Raw genomic sequence first — 19,476 nt, 5'->3', positions numbered from 1 at the left:
CAGAAATTTTTGCTATACGACGCAAAATTATAGACGAAGTACACGCGTCTGTATACAATATAAACACAATTAATATAAAAGTGTAGCTCTAAATAAACGTTTGAAGAAAAACATTTTTATTACAGAGGAACGATAGAAGAATTAATTTATACTTTGCATAAAAATCCAACTCAGGTCGAACAGTCAGCGCACCCCTCGATCTCTTTCCCCTTCAATGAACAACTCGAATCTCTCGTCTACAGTCACTACAGTTTTATTTCCAAAATCCTTTGGCAGGTTTGTATCTTCGGTACACAATGTGTGTCATAACGCTGATCACAATTGTTATCCAGTTTCCTTACGCTAATTACGAGTGCGACCCGCGAAACGCCACGTGTACCAACATCAAATGAGAACGAATCCCTTCGCCGGGACATCCATCGAAATTCTCTTCCCCGCGTCACGGTTCCTCTATGTACAATCGCGAACGAAACATTCGAAAATGCCCGAATCACTGCGAATCCTCTTCCGATACACGAATATTTTCCGTACAGTTTGTATAAACGGTTTCCGGGCCTCCGCGAGCGACAAGGATTATCATTGGCAATGACAAGAACACGGGGACCATAGGAGTCCGTAACCCCTCGTTCTTGTTTCGTCTCGAATGCTGTGTCTCGTGGACGAACTCGACCAACGACAAGTTCTATCCGAGGTACTACGAGTTTTTAAATATCTAGGAAAATGCTTAAGGTACTTGTAAAGTCTTTATTCGTCGGCTCTCTTCCTCTCTCTTTCTCTCTTTCATCACTGTTCTCGTCGCAATTTCTCTCTCTCTCTCTCTCTCTCTCTTCCTCTCTCTTTTTAATTCTTTCGTGCGCGCGCTCTCTTTCTCTCTTCATCCTTTTTTTCTATTCACCAACGATTTCGCTGTTCGAGCCTTTACGCCACCATCACGGAAACGAAGCGATCTGACTGGATCGTTTAACGGCTCCCCTTCAAAGCGTCTCCCCGGGTTCCTCGGCTATGTCTTTCAGCTCGATCTCCTCGTCGAAGATCTTCACGTCTTTCACGAAATACCAGACGCCCACGTCGAAAAGCGTGCCCACCGTTACGAAGCCTGCGGAAATAATCGCGAGTTAACGAACCTCCGTGAAAAAGACTGCGACGACATTTCGAACGAATAGCGCTCTTGGGGATCGCTTTTAGCGTGGCTCAAAGTTTCGCGATCGCCCGATTCGAAAAGCTTCGCGAGGAGCGCGAGAGAGTTTGTTCTGTTTTGAATAGATAAGATATGAATATTTATGATCGATGATGTTATGTAAAAGTACAGGCTGTTTCTACGGACATGAAAAAAAAGAGAAAAGAGACAATTCAGACTGCTAACTTACTGGCTGCTGTAAAGTTCAATAGATATCTCAGGGTCTCGCCGTTGTAGAGCCAACAATTTCCTGTGCCTGAACACGTCTTTCCCCAAACCAGGCAGGTTTTATCTGCAAGAAAATTGTTTTATTGTTTCTTGAGGAATCGTTCGAAACACGAAAAAGCTGAATTACAGTAAATTCTCCGTAATTTTCCTTCGAACAATCTGCAAACTATAAAAATGAGCCGCGAGACTCGAATAATCGTATCCCCTCTTCCCAAATTGTCCATTTTTGTTTACAAACTGAAGGAAAATTGGGGAGAATTTAGCAAAAAAAAGAGAATCGTTAGCAAAAAAAAAACGATCAAGAAAAATCATAACTCAACAGCTGTTATCATTGGACTACATTATTATTACCTAGTTATTAGACTATTAGACATGTACATTTATGACCAAATTGAGTCGATCATTGGCTTAAACCAAAAAATTGTATCACGTAGCTTTCGCGTTAGAAGCTTTGTATTTGATCTCTCTTTGTGCAATCAACTACTTAAATTCGATATTAATATCTTCATTCGAATGTAAACTACTTTGTGAAACAACACAAAATCGACAAAATTAAGAGCACAATCACGACGGTACATTATTAAAGAATTCATGCATTCCAAATATATTGTAAGTTATTGACATGATATAATAACTGAAATGCTATCACCATAGCCAATCACTATAGTATTCCTTGTACATACCAGCTTGTATAAAAAATAATATTCTATAAATAGAGAACGCTACACAATAAACGCTCCAACTTTCTCTTCAAAGAACGTTTCACCCAATCGCGAACATGTTTAATATCCGAACTATTTTAATCACATTTTTTTTTCGAAACTGCACAGTACTATCTTTTTTCAAACACAATTAAACGCAGAACTCCGCGCGAGTTTCAAGAAAAAATCTGCTTACCCAGAATGAATCCAAACAGTATGGGAGAAGGTATGAACGCGAACAAGCTCATAATAGTCAATCCGAAGCCCATGGCCACCGTCTTGTCCTTCTCGTGGACGCATCTGACGGACACCAAAAAGTTCGAGGCTCTTCCAGTGGCGCCGCTGAACTTGAGGAGGCAGACCACAGCGAGAAATACGTAAAACTTGTGCATACAATCCACGGGACAGGCGCCCGGAACCGCGGTGCCTAAACTCGGCGGCGGTGGTGCGTCGGGCGTGCCGGTCTCAAACGGAATATCGGTTGTGTACACGAACGTGTCGTTTTCGTATAAATGCGCCAATGAATGCGGGAACTTCGGCTTGATGCAACTGCAGTCCGTGTACATCTTCTGGCCGTTGCCCTGCACCTGCAAGTGCACAAATTGACGCGACTCGTTAAAGTTTGATCGTACCTGTTACACTAATTGCTCGAGTTCCCTGTAAGCTGTCACGTCGTCTACAGGGAACCCTTATACTTTGGCAACGCATTTAAAATGTATCGGCTTCGTGAGTTAATGATTTCTACCACAGCTACGTTGATTAGCGTTTCTCTTCTCTCGTTTAGGAAACGCATCGCTTTGACAGGTTGCAAATTTTCTAATTTACAACAATTATAAAGTTACATTTATGGTGCGTTACATTGCATTAAGATAAATAAAAAAGATACAAAATTAAAATGAAAATAAAATCAATATTTTCGTCGACACGATACAAAGTATTCTAACGCTAAGAATGTTAACTGCACGTAGAATATTTATTATACAAGAATATGCAGTATAACTTTAATTGCTTCGTTACTTTTGTTATACATTATAGTAAAAATCGCTAAAAATCTGATTAAATATCTGTTCGGTATTTTTCTGAAGCAACGTAAAACAACGTTTTTATTGCTGATAAATTGTGCTGATCCAGTCCATAAACCCAGCGTTGATAATTTGCCTAATAGAACGAGCTAATTTTTGTATCTTTTTTGTACATCTTCGTTTAGTTCTAGTCCAAGATTTTGATAACAGAAGGATCTGTTTCGATTCAGAAAGAACGAGGAACATTTAAATTTAGTCGATTACGTATGAAATTTTCATCGCGAATCTGGCAGGAGTCATTGGACACCCTAATTGACGCTCAGATTGTGCAGAAAAATGGACAATTTGGAAAGAGAAAACACGATTTTTATAGTTGACGACAATCGGTAACTATAAAAACGAGCCGCAAGGCTCGAACAATCGTATCTCCTCTTCCCGAATTGTCCATTTTTGCGTCCATTTTGCATTTTTACAATCTGAGCGTCAATTAGAGAGAATTTACTATATTACAGTAATGTCTCCCTTACTGACGCTCAGATTGTCCACTAAAATGGATAATTTGGGAAGAGGAGATACGATTGTTCGAGCCTTGCGACTCGTTTTTATAATTGTGGACAATCTATAACTGTAAAAATAAACCTCAAGGCTCGAATAATCGTATCTCCTCTGCCCGAATTATCCATTTTAGTGGACAATCTGAGCGTCAGTGAGGGAGACATTACTGTGTCAGACGTTTCTCGAATACAAACTAAAGAAGTTCACGATATCGAACCTTCAAGTTTCGACAGCCGGCGTGGCAAGCAGAGATGAAGGTCTGGCCATCCTCCGAGCAGACTGGATTATAAGTAACGTAGTCGCAGTGGCATTGTTCGTTGCAGGGTAGCAAAGTCTTGAGCGCGCCGTCCGGTTGCACAGCGATTTGATTGTCGTTGGCGGAGCATCCGAGGAAAGCGTACGAGATCATCCCCATAACCGATATAGCTCCCACCATCACGTTCCACGCGGCTAAATATCTGGCCTTCGGCTTGTACTTGGAGATGACCAGGCCGGAGAGGAGGATGCCAAAGGCGCTGAAGACCAGGCCGACCGTTCCGGTGATCAACGATGAAACGGAGGCAGACTGTTTGTACTGGGTCTCGATGTACTTGGGCATGAAGATCCAGTAGGGCATGTACCCCATGAAGTAGAACACGGTCGCCAAGTTGTTGCACATCAGGGTCGTGTTCGTTAGGAGACGTTTGAACGTCCGGATCATGTCGGAGAGGGAGGCGGGCAATTCCGGTTCTTGGTCCGCCTCCATGTTGGTCGCGGACTTGTTCCGCTCGGAAGCTAAAGCTTTGCGGGCTGCTGCTCTAGGCAAAGTCTTCGGGAACAAGGCGAGCACGCTCGCGAAGATGAAGAGCAGGATTGCCAGAATGATCCAGCCGAGCCACCAAGCGCCCAGCCACCTGTTCTCGTTTAAACAGATTCCTGTGATTAGTTCGCAAGGAGACCGCGGAGAAGAAATTTCTACGGGGTAGTTCGAAACAACGAAGCTATCATTTTCGAGTAGATTTTGCTAAGAGCAACGAATCCGAATGTATATAACTTTTAATTAAACCATGACTATCGAGTGAAGCCTTCGCTAAAGACTACGCAAAGTGACGACTAGACTGGGGTTTTATGCATTCATGGCGAGCATGAGTAGTCGAGATGTAAAATTGTGAAAATATAAGATTAGTTTAATAATATTGTTACGCTATTTTCAACTTATCAAAATTACTGTAAGAAATCTTTTATTTCTCTTTCATTTCTGTTTCTTGCAATCGCCTTGAAAATTTTCTATTTCCACATGAATTTCCACTTGTATTTGTATTTCCTTATTAAGATCCACAGTCCAGCGATCTTACGCGTGTCCACATATTAGTTTCACCTTAATTAAATTATTGAAAGAAGAGACCGACTTCTACTTGACTCTTGTCTCTTGGAACGAGTACAGAACGTTTTTATTTTGCATAAAGATTAACAGTTCAATGATAGACCCCGTATCAATGAACGATGACTTCATGTCAAATTAACTCCGTATCGCTGATGGTGCGACTGTTGATGTGAAAATCAATTGACGTCACCACCAGCGATATTAAACAAACGGTCATCGGTTGAAGATTAAAAGCAGAAGTACGTTTTCACATCGCTCTGTGCCTTTCAATTGGCGAGAGAAAATGTTTCTCTCGCATCTTGCACGAAGATCCGCAGCCTAAAGCGATAAAGATGTCTGATACCTTGGATCCTGCGTGGTAATGGTGGGCGTCAAGGTCGGGCTGATGTAAAACTTGAGGGCGAACGAGGCGATGCCGTAGCCGATCGCCGGGCCGAGCATCCTCAGAAAATAGGAGAAGCTGATCAAAGCCGGTGTCTTCGATTTCTTGATGTTGTCGTCCATGTAAGACACTCCCAGAGTGTAATAAAGCGAGCCCCCGACCCCGGACACCAGCTGCGCTATGAACAACAGCGCTTGGGGCGCGAAGTTCCCTTCCTCGTCCTCGCACTCGTTCTCCCTGCTATCCTTCTCGAGACATAGGAACTTCCGGTGTTTGTCAGGTACATGACTCGTGTTCGTGGTGTGCGGCTTCGCCCCGTACTCTTTGGTGAGCAAAAGAGCGTCCTCGCCGGGCCCGTACAAGAAATGCGGCAGCATCGTCAGACAGCAAAAGAGGACAACCTTCGCCGTAAAACAAACGAAGCTTTTATTTACCAATCGATCGATCGATAATCGCGGGATTTGCTGGCCAGCATCTGGACTCGCGAGATTACGGGCTTTAACGACCGATTATGCCTAAGTGGATCAGGCTGATCGATCCGCGGGTCGGATAATCGATTATCGAGCCTCGACTGTCCTCAAATTAATCGGTCCCTTGATATCCTATCGACGCAATGGAAAAAAAGTTAACAAGACGGATCCGTGGATAATGAACTTTGTAAATTGCTTCTTTGCGAGTAAAACACGCGAAGGGGTGGGACTAGCTTCAACGGAGATTGTTTAGGTTGGTCACGATTAATAAAACGATCTGTACGACAGAGTTTTTCTTCGATATCGAAGAAAATTGATTGTTGTAAACGTGCTGTTTTCAAAGTGCATTTGCACTGATAATAATGGGAAAGGCTTAATTCAAATGGAACTTAATAGTTTCACCATTATGCGAGGATTCTCGATGGGCATTTTCGAAATGTGTACTTTTAAGTGATAAGAAGCATTCTCAAATTTTTTACACATTGATCTGTTAACATGGAGATCTTTAAAAACTATCATGGTTTAACCCTTTGCACTATAATATTATATAATATTATTCAGTTTTTCTAAATCGAAACTAATCCTTCTGTTATCAAAATCAAAGAATGAAAGCGAATGAAGTATAATACGGGCTATTTGTTGAACCCCTTGCGATTATTGGGGGTTTGAAATTAAAATAAATGATATGATCACGACTGACGATTTACGTACGCATAATAATTAATATCATATAATGATTGGCATCATTTTCAATGCAATGTAGAATAGTTAATTTAGAATCAAATGTTCAAAATAATCGAGTTTCGCAATAGGTTAATTAATTTTAAAGAACGGACTGTATCGTTTAAAGAATGTTCGACTATTTGATATTGGTCTCCTCTCTAGAAACATTTTCATAGAAAATTGATATTGCTCGATTGCTTCATCGAATGAAGCTAAATTGAAATAAGCATTGCATAAATTTTGTCACGAGTGTAAATATTACGTGTACAAAATCGAGAATGCAAGATTGTTTAACGCATTTGAAACGAAGGGACTTGTTCAGTTCAATACGTTATCGATTAATCGGTATCTTGTGAAGCAGTTTTAAAATATCAACTCTCTACGTCAATTACGGCTTGCTAACTGATTTGACGTAAATATTGTATCGGTATATGTTTCGTATAAAAAAAGAATGTTGTAGCCCGTAGGTATACATTAGTCCGGGAACCTACAATCAACAGCGACGATAATAAAGGTACATACATTCCTTGATATTTATTTTCTGATATTTACATTGCTGTCGCCGAATGGGATCTTGGAAAATGCCGTCTGTTCTTTTTTTTCTCAGATTCCTACGTTCGAGATTGTTAAGAGACGATTGTCTGCAACACGTATTTACTGCATCTGTTATCTACACGATTTCTGTGACAATAATTCACTGAGCATCCAACTGTCTCTCACGTGCGATAAATCTCGGGTAATTAAATCGAGGAATGTCTAGTTAATAATGTTACCGAAATCAGCTGTTTGCAATTGATTAGTTTTCATCGAATTCTCGGCTCGCCGAATATAAGTATAAATTATAAATTATTCGAAGAATTGTGTTCTAAGGACGATAATTCTAAGAATGTTTTCGTATAATAATTCTAGAAATATTTTCATACGATAATTCTGAAAATAATAATCAGACAATAATTGTAAAAATTATTTTTACGAAATAATACTAAAAATAGTTCAAAGGTAGTGTACATACTACCATTAAAATATAAAGCAATCAAAGTTCAGTTCTAACGTTGATCTCAATAATTTAATTATTCCGATATTATATAATATATATATATATATATATATATATATATATATATATATATATATATATATACACTAAATAGAATTTTTATATAACAAAACGAATGCAAAATGTAGCTTTTTGGTCGCCACTTCAGGTAGCAAATTTACAAGTTTAACTATAATATGCCAACGATGATCTAACTTATACATATTGTTAATTAATGCGCTCATCCTTTTTTCCTCTTAACACGTTCCGTGCCACGTGTACCATCGATGGTACACGCTTGCATGTTTACTTAGTGAACTGAACAAATTGTTTACAAGAAATTTAGAACCGAAGAATCAATTTCCACCGCAAGAATGGGCGTTGATAAGTTTTTGTTACGTTGTTATGTGTACGAGAATTAATAATTGCACGTAATACATCAAGTTTTAGTAAAATATCAAAGTGCGAAGATTCGAGTAAAAAAAGCTCGGCACGGAACGTGTTAACTATTGCTTCAAATATTTGTTTCTATTCGTTGATCAATTACGTTCATATCCGCGCCAGTGTTTTATTTCGTTCCACTTTGCTCCTCTTCTTATAGGGGGCATAATTTTGCCTTTCCATTTAATTCGTCTCGTGAAACTTTAATCACCGGAATACCTGACAGCTGAGATTTAGACCAGGTTTAATTACGGCTACTGTATGTACAATAAAACTCGCTCTGGCAAACAATGACTTGGGGCATTTATATTTACCTTCGACGAGTTAAGGTATTTATAATAATCTCTACGTTTCAAGCGACAAATCCAGAGCGAACCGATATTAACTTTGTCAATTTTCCAACAATCAGAACTCGACATTTCATTTTTCTAGAACGATAACCGGACCGCGGAGCTTTATGCAAAATTAAAACTACCTGAATTAAATTGCATGAAGCGGGTATCGCGCAGAGATTGATTTCTTTTTCTATTAACATTAACAAGACGCAAAGTATACAATAAAATTTCTTACTTCCTCTCCTTTTCGATTACTATATTTTTGGCACATCCATATCTATCATAATCGTATAATAATCTGCAGTCTAACGATTACTACCTGTCAAATAATAGTAATATCTGTTGCTGCAGAAACGACGATTCTAATAAAAAAAAGGATATCAAACCGGTCAAAATGGCTGGTTTCTAATGTTTCTTTTCCTTTAACATAAACATCTTCATTCGATCGCGTATTGTAATCGAAATCGTACGAAGTTTGAGTGAATCCAATCATGTCGTTGCCATTAAAAACAATGTGCATTAGTCGCGTTTAGGGGTCGGTAGTTATAGTGTTTAAAACGGTAATTAATCCACGGGCTTTCGATGCTGATTCGAAAATAACTTCGGTGAACGGTGAACAACGGAGCCAGAGAAAAACTTGAGCAACTCGAGCGAGGCTGCGCACGTGCAGATCTCCGGGCAGATTGTTTATCGACTGTAATTACTGAAAATACGTGACGCGAATTGTTCCACGCGCACCGGCAGCGTCTTTTCACTGTTCAATGAATGAAGCGCTTAGGCTAAACACACGGTGGCGAGAGTACGATGGTAAGAGGCGTGAATGAGCGTAGGAGCTACGATTTCAATGCTTCCTAATTTAATTAACCACCGGCTGTCGGAATAATATCCACAAGAAGGAGCCGGGTCTTTTTGACCCAGACGTCGGAAGCGTTCGGACACGGCCGAGCAAACCGTTCGGATTCGCGCTTAGATGGCGAAGAACAGCCGTTCTTCTCTTTCTAGTTGCGCGTATTGGCACTCTCAAATTTCAATTGTATTAAGTCCAGCCCGGTAAATACTAACGAAGATGAGCATCGGAGCGTGACGCGCACAATCAACCGAGTTTAGATTGCTACGGTTTTAGCATTAGGTTCACGGAGCACTGAAACTGACTACTTCATTTCGTAGAAACAACGGTGATTTATTTATTTAACGATTTATTCAACGATCCTTCTTACGATTTATGTGCGAAGTAATTCCGTTCACTGGTTTTCCCAGAAAATTGTATAGACACGGTGTTCATCATAACGGTAGCACCGATTTTTGAGGCATTTGCGCTAATCCGACAAAAAAATTGTTTCGAATAAACGTTAATGAGTACTTCGAGGTGAATAAAGTGCACTAATACAAATTATGTAGATTATTATATGTAGCAATAAAAGGCAACTGCAGCACATATTTTGTATACATTTCGAGGCATCGAATACTGTTCGAAATTTTCAAGTGTCGTGCATGATTATTGTGACGTAGGCCGTCAAATTCGACGAATTCTCGTGCTTCGTGAAACCTTAAAGATCGTAACAGATTTCGTGTGCCAAGTTCATCCTTATAGATATCATTTATAGGATATTTCACCATTAAAATACGTGTTAGACGAATTGTGCGCATAAGCGACGCAAAATATTTTTTAATTGCTTTGTGCTTCGCTCCTAAATTTGTTCGAAATCGTTGTCGTATTATAATATAACGGTGTAGAAAAAGTTGCGGCAGTCGTCAAAAAACCATTTCCAAAATTTTAAGGTATTCAAGTTAGAAGTGTCAAGCAATGCCGATCGACGCTCTCCGTGAACAATGTTAAAGATGTTGAAATTAAGATCATCATATTAAATTTGATATCCCATTTATATTATTATAATTGGAATTATATAATTATAGCCAAATATCGGAGAATTGTAGATATTACCAAAGAATAAGTTATAAATTCCTTATGTCAGTAGCTCCTGATTTTCCACTTTGAATTTTGCATGTTTGATAACACGATGAAATTCGTCAACAATTAAAAGTCAACGATTTTCATAAAAATCGTACGAAAGTTATGAATTGTGACCAATCTTTTACGGAGAGGTACCACTCCGTGACGTCTCCTGACCCATTCTTCGTGGCGCGTACCGACAGCTGACGCTTTTCTCTGCAAAAGCCACGCGCGAACGGCTTCGGGTCCAAAACAGTGGGAATTAGGATACTCACGGTGTAAATGCCGAACGCGATCCATCGAGGCCTGTGACCTCTTCCTGCGTAATAGGACAGGACCACCGACACGAACATTTGCGAGATGTCATTGCCCACTGTGATCAGACCTGAACAGAAATCGAAACGAATACAGAAGCTTGTGAAACTGTGCATGCTCCCTGAACAATCCCATGGATTCGCCAGAACTGTTTATTTCAGTAGTTCGTTTCACACCCTTCTGACATCATGTAGACAGCGTTATTATACTGATGGCGAAGCATTTTTTTGAATAACGATTATAGAACTCGAATAACTTTGATATTTGTCAATCGATGCAGCAAATTCTTCCTAATTTTCCTTCAGCTTGGAATAAGAAATGGATAATTTGGGAAGAAGAGATACGATTATTCGAGCGTTGCACTTCGTTTTTATAATTGTTGACAATCGACGGTTATAAAAATGAGTCGCGAGCCTCGAATAATCGCATCTCCTCTTCCAAAATTGTCCATTTTCGTTTACAAGATGAAGGAAATTTGGGGAGAATTTACTGTACATTGTTGTTAATATAGTTACGAGCACTGTTAATGTTTTCAATACAACTACGTTATAATTACTTCCACTGTTAGCTAAAAATAACAGTTTAGTTGTTTTACGAGCAACGATTTTTGCTTTGCCAGTGAAAGAGATTAAAATAATCAAGTTCTTTTGCATGTCCTATCGTTGCTAGACTGTGGTTAAAACTTTCAAATTTACAATTGGAATTAGATAAAATCATGGTCACATTGCTGACAATACTTTCACGACCGAATATAAAATAAAAGATAAATTGTCTATCATACTGAATTTGAAAACATCCCAACAAAAATTGCAAAGATCCCAACGAATTTATAAAATTTGCAGAAGAACCTACTGTAAGCGATCAAATATTTTCGAATATAAATGTGCAAGTAAAACAATGAGAAAAAGAATCAATTACGACAGAATTCGACAAACGAGAGAAGACAAAGTATCGGTCGAGTATAATCTACATTGCATAAAATAAGAAATAATTTGTATCAAAAATGATTAAAACACGTTCTACGATCCTTTTAGTAAAAATAGCGTTAACAGAAATTATTTAAAGGTGTCTCTTCTCATCATCGACAGAAATATCGTTACAGATCGTATTATGCAATATTTATAGTTCGTTGTTGATGCTTATGTTTTAAGTAGTTGCTTCAAAGTCAGCTAAGTTATTCTAATTTGTTTTATCCAATTGAACTTGTTACAACAACGAAGTTCAAGATACGCCGAGTCCAGTGTCCTCTCACCTGTGGTCTTCGAAGGTATCTTGAACCTTTTCTCGATGGTGGTGATGGTGCCGTTGAAATACGCGTAACTGGCCGAGAAAATGCAGCCAAGCACGCCGTACAGAAACACGTAGGCCTTTTTGTTGGCGAATCTCTGCAATATGGGCCCGCGTATGAACCAGAATCCGCAGGAGGTGTCGTCGGTAAGGGGCAGATCCTTGAACACGTCCTCGAGGCCCCTCGAGCTGGGAGTGGTGGGCGTTGTCGGCGTGGTCGGCGGCGTGCTCGGCACCCTCAGCAGCTTCAGGCTCTCCGGCCCGTTCTTCTCGTGGTTGCTGCTGTTGTTCTTCATGGTCCTCTAGGACGGCGGTGATCGCTCAACAAAACCTCGGGAGACCCGTCTGACCTCAATCGGTGCTCGCAAGTTTTTGATGTACCTCCGCCGTTCCCGCGGCCCTTGGCATCGCTTTTTCCCGTCGAACCACCTTCCTCGCCGCTCCTGGTCCCGCTGTCGCGACTTCCGGTCCACGGTCACGTGTTCTCCATGTTTCGGCGACGGGTCAGAGCGGATTCCTCCCCCACGATCCGATCCTTCGCGATCGGAGCCCTCGATCACGGCGCTCGAACACAGCCTTTCTACCTGCGAATCCGAACGAGTCTCTTTTAGCAGAATCTTGCTCGTGCCCAGAGATCTTTTCTACAGCGATCCCTGATCCTAGCACGATCACTCGCTAAACGTAGACACATTTTGCATCGCACGTCACGCTCGACGGTTTTATCGAACTGAAGTCTGATAAGCGGCGCAGACAGACGAATCGCGGGAAATCGCGCGCCTAACTTTACGATGCCAAATTGTCTCAAGATTCGTAAATTCGATCAAATGAGGTAGCGGAGCTGGTTACTGCTGGGTGACCAATTGCTGTGCCTTTCGTTCGTTTTCGGGTTATCCGTCGATTAAGAGTTATTGAAATTTTTGTATTCTTTTATTTCGTTTATATTTTAATACAAACAATTGAATACGCCTTGTTCGATGAATATAAAGTTAATTATGCCCGAAAATCAACCGGAAGCACAGCAATTGGTCGCAATAACCGATTATATTATCCTACAGAAAATATCTCAGAAAAGATCGAAGCTATCGGGAAAGTGTACGTATGGAAGTTGTTTGGTTTAAATGATTTTTGTGGATGTAGAGGACAACAATAAACGTTGTCATTCCTTATCATCCTAGTGTTCAGAATCGATTCTGATTTTATCTCAGTATATAGAGAAATGTGTGATAACAGATGATGTTAACAATCACAAAAATTAATCGACCCGTTTAAAAATAAAATACACGTTTATAGTCTTTTGATTATTTATTATAATTGAAACTATAACCTTCGGTAACCCTACAAGAAAAAAAGATCATAGGGTTAATGTCTCGGCTGTGCAACACTTCCGGTTTCCTCGAGTAGTTTGACAATTTTGTGTATCACGTGACATCACACGCAATGACATCTATGGAATTCATTGCCGACTTCGCTGTACCAGCTAGTTCCAGTTTATCCTGTATAGTTGACACCATTTTCAAAAAATATTGATTGGGTACATTAACGATGAAGAAGCTAACTATTGCACAGGATATTAAAAAAACCTAAAAATTAAATACGCTAATAGTAATAAAAACAATGGAACCCTGACACTTTCTTGTGCACTTCTGTCGAAGTGATTTTTCAAAACATGAAAAATCGATCTATGTTTATATTTTTCATTATATTTTTTTCAACTGACTGATTTACTATGCCGGTTTGTTAGGTTACTGCTCTCTTTTAAGTAAAAATAGGCAAAAAAATGATAGAGGAAAAATTCATATAACTTCCTAAGACCTTATTTTTTATGTGGACACACCGATGCACCCGTCAGGTGCGATTGCACTTTATTCTTTAATGCAGTCGAATTTTTTTGTTAAACAAAGCGAAAGTACTAACCCAAAGTCATCGAAATGTCAATACTTTGCGATCGAAACGTATTTTATTACAATACGTGTTCAAACGTTTCACTTTAAACATTTTCTAAAATATGCACGTTATTTGTGCATATGCATTGGGATTCAATGTTATGGATGCTAATAGGTTCGACGTTCACATTCACTTCTTCACATTGGTCCACTGGTTTTGCGACTTTACTGTTCGGTTTACAGAATGAACCGGATGCTTACAAACTTTTCTCTAATTTATGAAAAAAATGTTTCTTGCAGCTGTGTTCGATTAAGGTGTCTGCGATGATATGCCTCTATAGCAGCAACTGCCATACGATTTTTCCTCTATCATTTATTTCTATGTTTACTTAAAAAAAAAAAAACAGGAGCAATTTATTTCGGTTCCCAAAATCGCCCTACACAGCACAACGTCGAATTCTACTACTATACGATGCCACCAACATAAGAACACAAAGTGTCATTTCTGTGGCTGCAAGGAAAAACGCCGCAGCTGACAATTCCAAAAAAAATTAAAATTTATGCACCAATTGAACCATAGCATGTAAGATTTACGTATGTACCGGAAAGGAAGCGCACGAAAACAAATTCGATGGGCTCACGAAAACCATCCGATTTGAAACACTGCTAACACGAAGCATTTAATAATCGTAACTTTAAGCGACAATATCTCGGTGAAGTGAGAACATGTGACACGCGGTGTTCTTCCTAAGAACCGCGGATTTAACGAAACCGTTCCGCGAATCTGCACCACAGCACTTCCACGAAAGTTCATTTCCCTGTCAAACAACTTCGAAATAACACTCGAATGTAACACCCTGTAGCCCGACCATGTGGTGCCGAAGAAAGCCCGTCTGCGCCCGTCGAAGCGATCGTGGAGAGTTTCGAATATTCGCAAATGAAAGGGAACGTGCCGGCAGAAAAAGCAGAGAAAAAAAGAATGATTGCACGTACCCGCGTGAGAGGAGACACCGTGGTGCAGCAGCAGGCGGCCACCAAGCCAGCAACGGGGGAGGATGACCGCCGAGCGACTCCTGGATCCTGGTGGAGCTGGATCCGATCGGTGGCCGATCGGAAGTGATCTCTCGCGATGAAGCACGGTCTCGCGGTGAACGCACACTTCGTGTCCGAAAACGTACGGTATCCTTGCCGAACTGGTGTCACCGCCGACAAGCGACAGAGACGAAACCGTGTTCGAATCCTCCTGACCCGATCGAATCCCCACTATCGACCCTGAAGAATCGATCGGACGGCTGAGGATCGCGACGCGGAGAACTGTAATGCATCTACGGTACCTGTTGCTGTTATCAAGCTGGCACATTTTCTGCCTCTCTTGCGATCGCTCAATGCCTTGTTCCCCTCCTACTCTCTATCTTCGCGGCGATCCTCGTCTTCGCAGTGTTCGTCGCTCGAACGGTCTCCGTCACTCCAACTCTATTTCTCGAGCGACGATCGGCTCCGTTTATCCTCGTCCAGCGCCGTCCACGCTCAGATCTGTGCTCGATAATACGCGCTTATCGATCAAATGCTGCCTGATTGGAGCTGGCCACCGATTAGGCGCGGACTGAAAAAAAAAGAAAAAGAACGTACACGAATACGGCGGACGATCGGCCGAGAATCTGTTTTAGCCTCGACTTCCGAATGGCTTTTCGTGCGCTACGAGCGATCTATCTATCGGCCGTAGTTCTTCGAACGCTGAGAACACGGTGCTCGCTATCAGGCAGACGCGTCGGCTGATTACGAACTTCATCCGGCCGAGCATGTAAATACTCCGGCCGATTGTAAATGAATGAAGTGTATTAAATTTCCAGCATCGGAGCGCTCGATTTACAATTCCGTTCCTTGGCATCGGCGATCCTCGTCCGCGTCCTCGAAATGCAATTTCATCGCGTCGATTAATGACCGCCGCACCGGCCGAGTAATCAAAGTGGAATGAAAATCGGTGCTTTCGGACGGTCGCGTGATTTTTCTTCTGTTCGGAGATGCCTGGCGCGGGCGGAGAGACGAGGGGACCGCATCCATGGCGCGTTAAAAAGACTCCAATTAAATTTTCCAATCGATAATCCGCCGATCGAGATAACGTAATCCTTGCGTAATGTGCTTAATCAGTTTCGGCGTAATAGCGGTCGAGTTGTGCTCGTTCTACGATCGTGATAAAAAAACAATGAAATTTAACGTCTCTATTGCGCGAACGTTCGTACGGACATTCGTTTTCGCGAAACCGTGATCGAATTAAAATCGGTTCGTTGCCGCGAAAATGAACGAAACGTTTCAAATCGGGAACGAGAAGTTCCGCCGAATTTTTCTGTTGCGTATTCTCGGTGAACTCGCACAATGCGATCCAATTGTCGCAATAATTTAATAAGCATCGGGGTCAAAGGTGTCGGCGATTGTTCCGCGCGGCCCACGACTCCGCCATTTTGTTTCTTTTTGTTGTCGCGGGTATTCCGGTGCAGGACCGGTCTAAAGACACGGATCTTAGCGAGATAGACGAGATCTCGGCTTTAGGTATGGTGTCTATGTTCGTTCCTAGTCAACCTCCGCCGGCGGAGGCTCACATTGTGAACCCATTATGATTTAATAGAATCGACGTGATGTACACACACGCGCACACTAACGCGCCCGGTAAACTCTTCCGTCTATTCCCGCGCATTGCTAATGGCGCACACCAAACATCTCATACAGCTAATAGCAGCTGGTTAATTGCTGAAATTTAATTTTCGATCGAAGAACGGATCGGCCTCCGCACACTGTCGTCGCTAGTTAACGAGGCGGGCACAGGCGCGGCCGCGCTCTCCACGGGCAAACAAATTTTTTTCGGTGCTCAAGTTGCCATCGCGTTTTTTCACGCGATTCGAAACATTGTGGCTCGAATCGATGCATCGTTATCTGCGGGACTTCGTGCGAAATTTCGAAATTGGTTAATCGTTGGGCACTGTTGGAATCGGTGAGGCTTCTTTCGAGTTTATCGAGCGCCCCGGTGGCGCAGAGATTTGTTCAACTTGTTCCAAAATTGTGTATCAATTCTCAGTCTACCATGTCGGTTGACTTTGTATGCTTTCGTTTCTGTACGTATTTATTTATTTTTTTCAGCTTGTAAACGTTTGAACAATAATTTTATATGAGAACATTTCTTTTTATTTTGGTATAAAAATGTTACAAATATTAGAAATATTAAAATCTTGCGCTTTTAGTAGCCAATATTATATTAATTCTATGAAAATATGAAACGTTTTGACAACGTTGTACTTACACGGTCGTTATTCGATTTCTATTTTTGCGATCTCGTAAATTCGTCAAGTTAAGTACAAGTCTTGAATCAATGCAAATAAAAAGAGAATTTTACTGTTAGATCAACTGCTCGCCGCTTTTTTCTTTTTAGGAACTTGTCGTGTTGTTTTATGCTGAAATCTTTTAGTTAACCTGAAGGATATACAACGGTGGATGTTGCGAAATCGATTAAAATCTTGTTATCACTGCCGCTGCGATAATTAAGCGATATTAATAACCATACTCGATTCCACCAAATGCGCGTGTCTGAGCTCACGGTGACGTATTTTCTCCCGCGACGTGATCTATGGTAGTTGAAATTAAGCGTCTCGGATTGCAAATAGGGAAACATGTAGCATAGATTCGCATTTAACGATACTCATTCTGCATTTATTTCATTTTCTATGCGTTGAAAATGTATGCAAATTTCTGAGGCCATAAAGTACTTGACGAAAAGAAGATACAAACAAGATTTAATATTTATTATTGATGACCGGCATTATTGAGAGAAAAGCGAAATATACATTTTTTTTAATTAACTTTAATTATTGTATCCACATTTTACTACATTTTACGTATTGATCGATGTTATTATTGTAGCTCCGTTCATTCTGGCACATAACTTGATCAATAAAACTGAAACATTTCAACTACGATACTTGATATTGCCATACGCCAACATTGCTTCAAAAAATATCCTTTTCTCAGTGGAACAGGTACACAAATTATTTATTGTTTTATATTATACGTAAGACTTTTAACGATTTGTTTAACGTTCATTATGGTACTAAAAGTTTGCAAATAAATCGCAATTTTAGTTCGCAATTTTTTTATATAACACAATTTCAAAAAGTCGGATGTTTTACAACACCTGGATGTTTTTGCACCATTCACTACTAAAAACAGCATTAACAATTGTACAGATAATTATCAACGTTTCAGAAAGTTATTAGAGAATTATTTAATAATGGCAAATTAAGCGACACATGCAAAAGAGAAATCCGACAATGTTTACACGTGGCCAAAGGCCATGAGTGAAGAGTAATAAATTTCCCCTCGCATATTTACGATCTAATCAAACAAATGTTTCACTGTTAACTCACGGTCGAAACACTGCTGAGAATAATTACAGATTCTCCACGCGAATTGTTTTAGCATTCAATCGAATCTCTAATGGATTGATGGATGATGATCTCAATTAGACCGTACGCACGCATTGGACAGTTACTAAAAATGTTATTGCATGTACATTGATAATTCCTTACGGCATAACAAGAAACAAAAATTCAAATGAATAGACAATGATTTGTCTTCCCGTAATCTTAATACGTTTTACCCCTAATACAATTAATATTATATCTGAATATATCTATTTTATACTTTTTATTTGTTTTTATAGCTATCCATATATCATTTTCTTCAATTCTATTAAAATGCATTGATAAAAAAACATCCACAGTTTATTTAAAATATATAAAATAAATATTTAAAACATATTTAAACACATAATATTTACATAAATGTCTGGCATAAATGTACTAGCAATCTATCTGTTGAACATCAGTGATACCATCTTCAAGACACAAAAATCTTATCTGATCTAGCCGATGGAATTTACTAAAAAATCGGTAGAAACAGAAAAACGTAAAAACACATGAAACGGGGGCAACGCGGCTAACTGTATTACTCACACATATCACACTTTCATCTAGCTATTGCCGTATCCTCCTTGAAGACCCTCAAAATCGTCCTCCTTGCGAAACGATTTTTGCAATCACTGATCCTTGCGTCATTTCGCCAAAATAAACGTGACGCGAGTCAACGAACAATTTTTTAAAAAATAAAAAAATACAATAATATTATTTGAACTATTATTTGAAGATATATTATATTATAGAAGATATATAATATTTCAAAATATTATTTCAAATAACATGTTATGTTATTTCAGAAATCTTTGATATTTGAAACATTATTTTTTAAATAACGTTATTTTATTATATCTTCACGAAGAGAAATGTTTGCTTAACGCAAATTAATGTAAAGATTTCTCAAAGTAAAATCTCTCTGCTGCACGCTATTTTGAAGATCAATATCCATCGTCATATTTGAAATAAGAAAAGTAACGAAATAATTCATTACTCGAAAAATTGTTATTATTGTCTGTTCAAAACTTCTGGATGACTCTCAGGAAACGTATCCTTTGCGAACGTGTCTGCAAACATATGTCGAATGTTTTGGCTCGTCGGTGAAAATTTACATCTACGATAAGACAGACTGTTGTAAATTAGGACACAA

The 19,476-nt window shown here is 39.9% G+C and overlaps 1 protein-coding gene across 2 annotated transcripts; it reads right to left on the bottom strand.

The window, feature by feature from the left end:
* Nucleotides 1-230: 230 nt before the first annotated feature.
* Nucleotides 231-15,592, bottom strand: Oatp58Dc (Organic anion transporting polypeptide 58Dc). 2 transcript variants are annotated; one of them, XM_033485091.2, is made up of 9 exons: nucleotides 15,204-15,592; nucleotides 14,863-15,141; nucleotides 11,952-12,570; nucleotides 10,660-10,769; nucleotides 5,390-5,829; nucleotides 3,901-4,576; nucleotides 2,303-2,693; nucleotides 1,368-1,469; nucleotides 231-1,096 (listed from the first exon to the last, which is right to left on the bottom strand). In XM_033485091.2, exons 3-9 carry the CDS (start codon nucleotides 12,280-12,282, stop codon nucleotides 975-977), a joined length of 2,172 nt encoding a protein of 723 aa, XP_033340982.1. In that variant the 5' UTR covers nucleotides 12,283-12,570; nucleotides 14,863-15,141; nucleotides 15,204-15,592; the 3' UTR covers nucleotides 231-974. The 2 variants fall into 2 exon arrangements, with proteins under 2 accessions (XP_033340982.1, XP_033340983.1); XM_033485092.2 differs by lacking the exons at nucleotides 14,863-15,141; nucleotides 15,204-15,592 and adding an exon at nucleotides 14,472-14,491.
* Between the last annotated feature and the right edge of the window lie 3,884 nt (nucleotides 15,593-19,476).

This window comes from Megalopta genalis, chromosome 12, assembly GCF_051020955.1.
Source record: "Megalopta genalis isolate 19385.01 chromosome 12, iyMegGena1_principal, whole genome shotgun sequence".
Taxonomy (NCBI): Eukaryota; Metazoa; Arthropoda; class Insecta; order Hymenoptera; family Halictidae; genus Megalopta; species Megalopta genalis.
This window is presented reverse-complemented; position numbering and strand designations above follow the sequence as displayed.

Bases quoted from the DNA above. Each gene is read 5' to 3' on its own strand.
- Oatp58Dc (XM_033485091.2), bottom strand. From the start codon at position 12,282: ATGAAGAACAACAGCAGCAACCACGAGAAGAACGGGCCGGAGAGCCTG. The intron at 2,694-3,900 runs GTTCGATATCGT...GTGCACTTGCAG, and splicing joins CCGGCTGTCGAAACTTGAAG to GTGCAGGGCAACGGCCAGAA. The intron at 1,097-1,367 runs GTAAGTTAGCAG...TTATTTCCGCAG, and splicing joins ATTGAACTTTACAGCAGCCA to GCTTCGTAACGGTGGGCACG.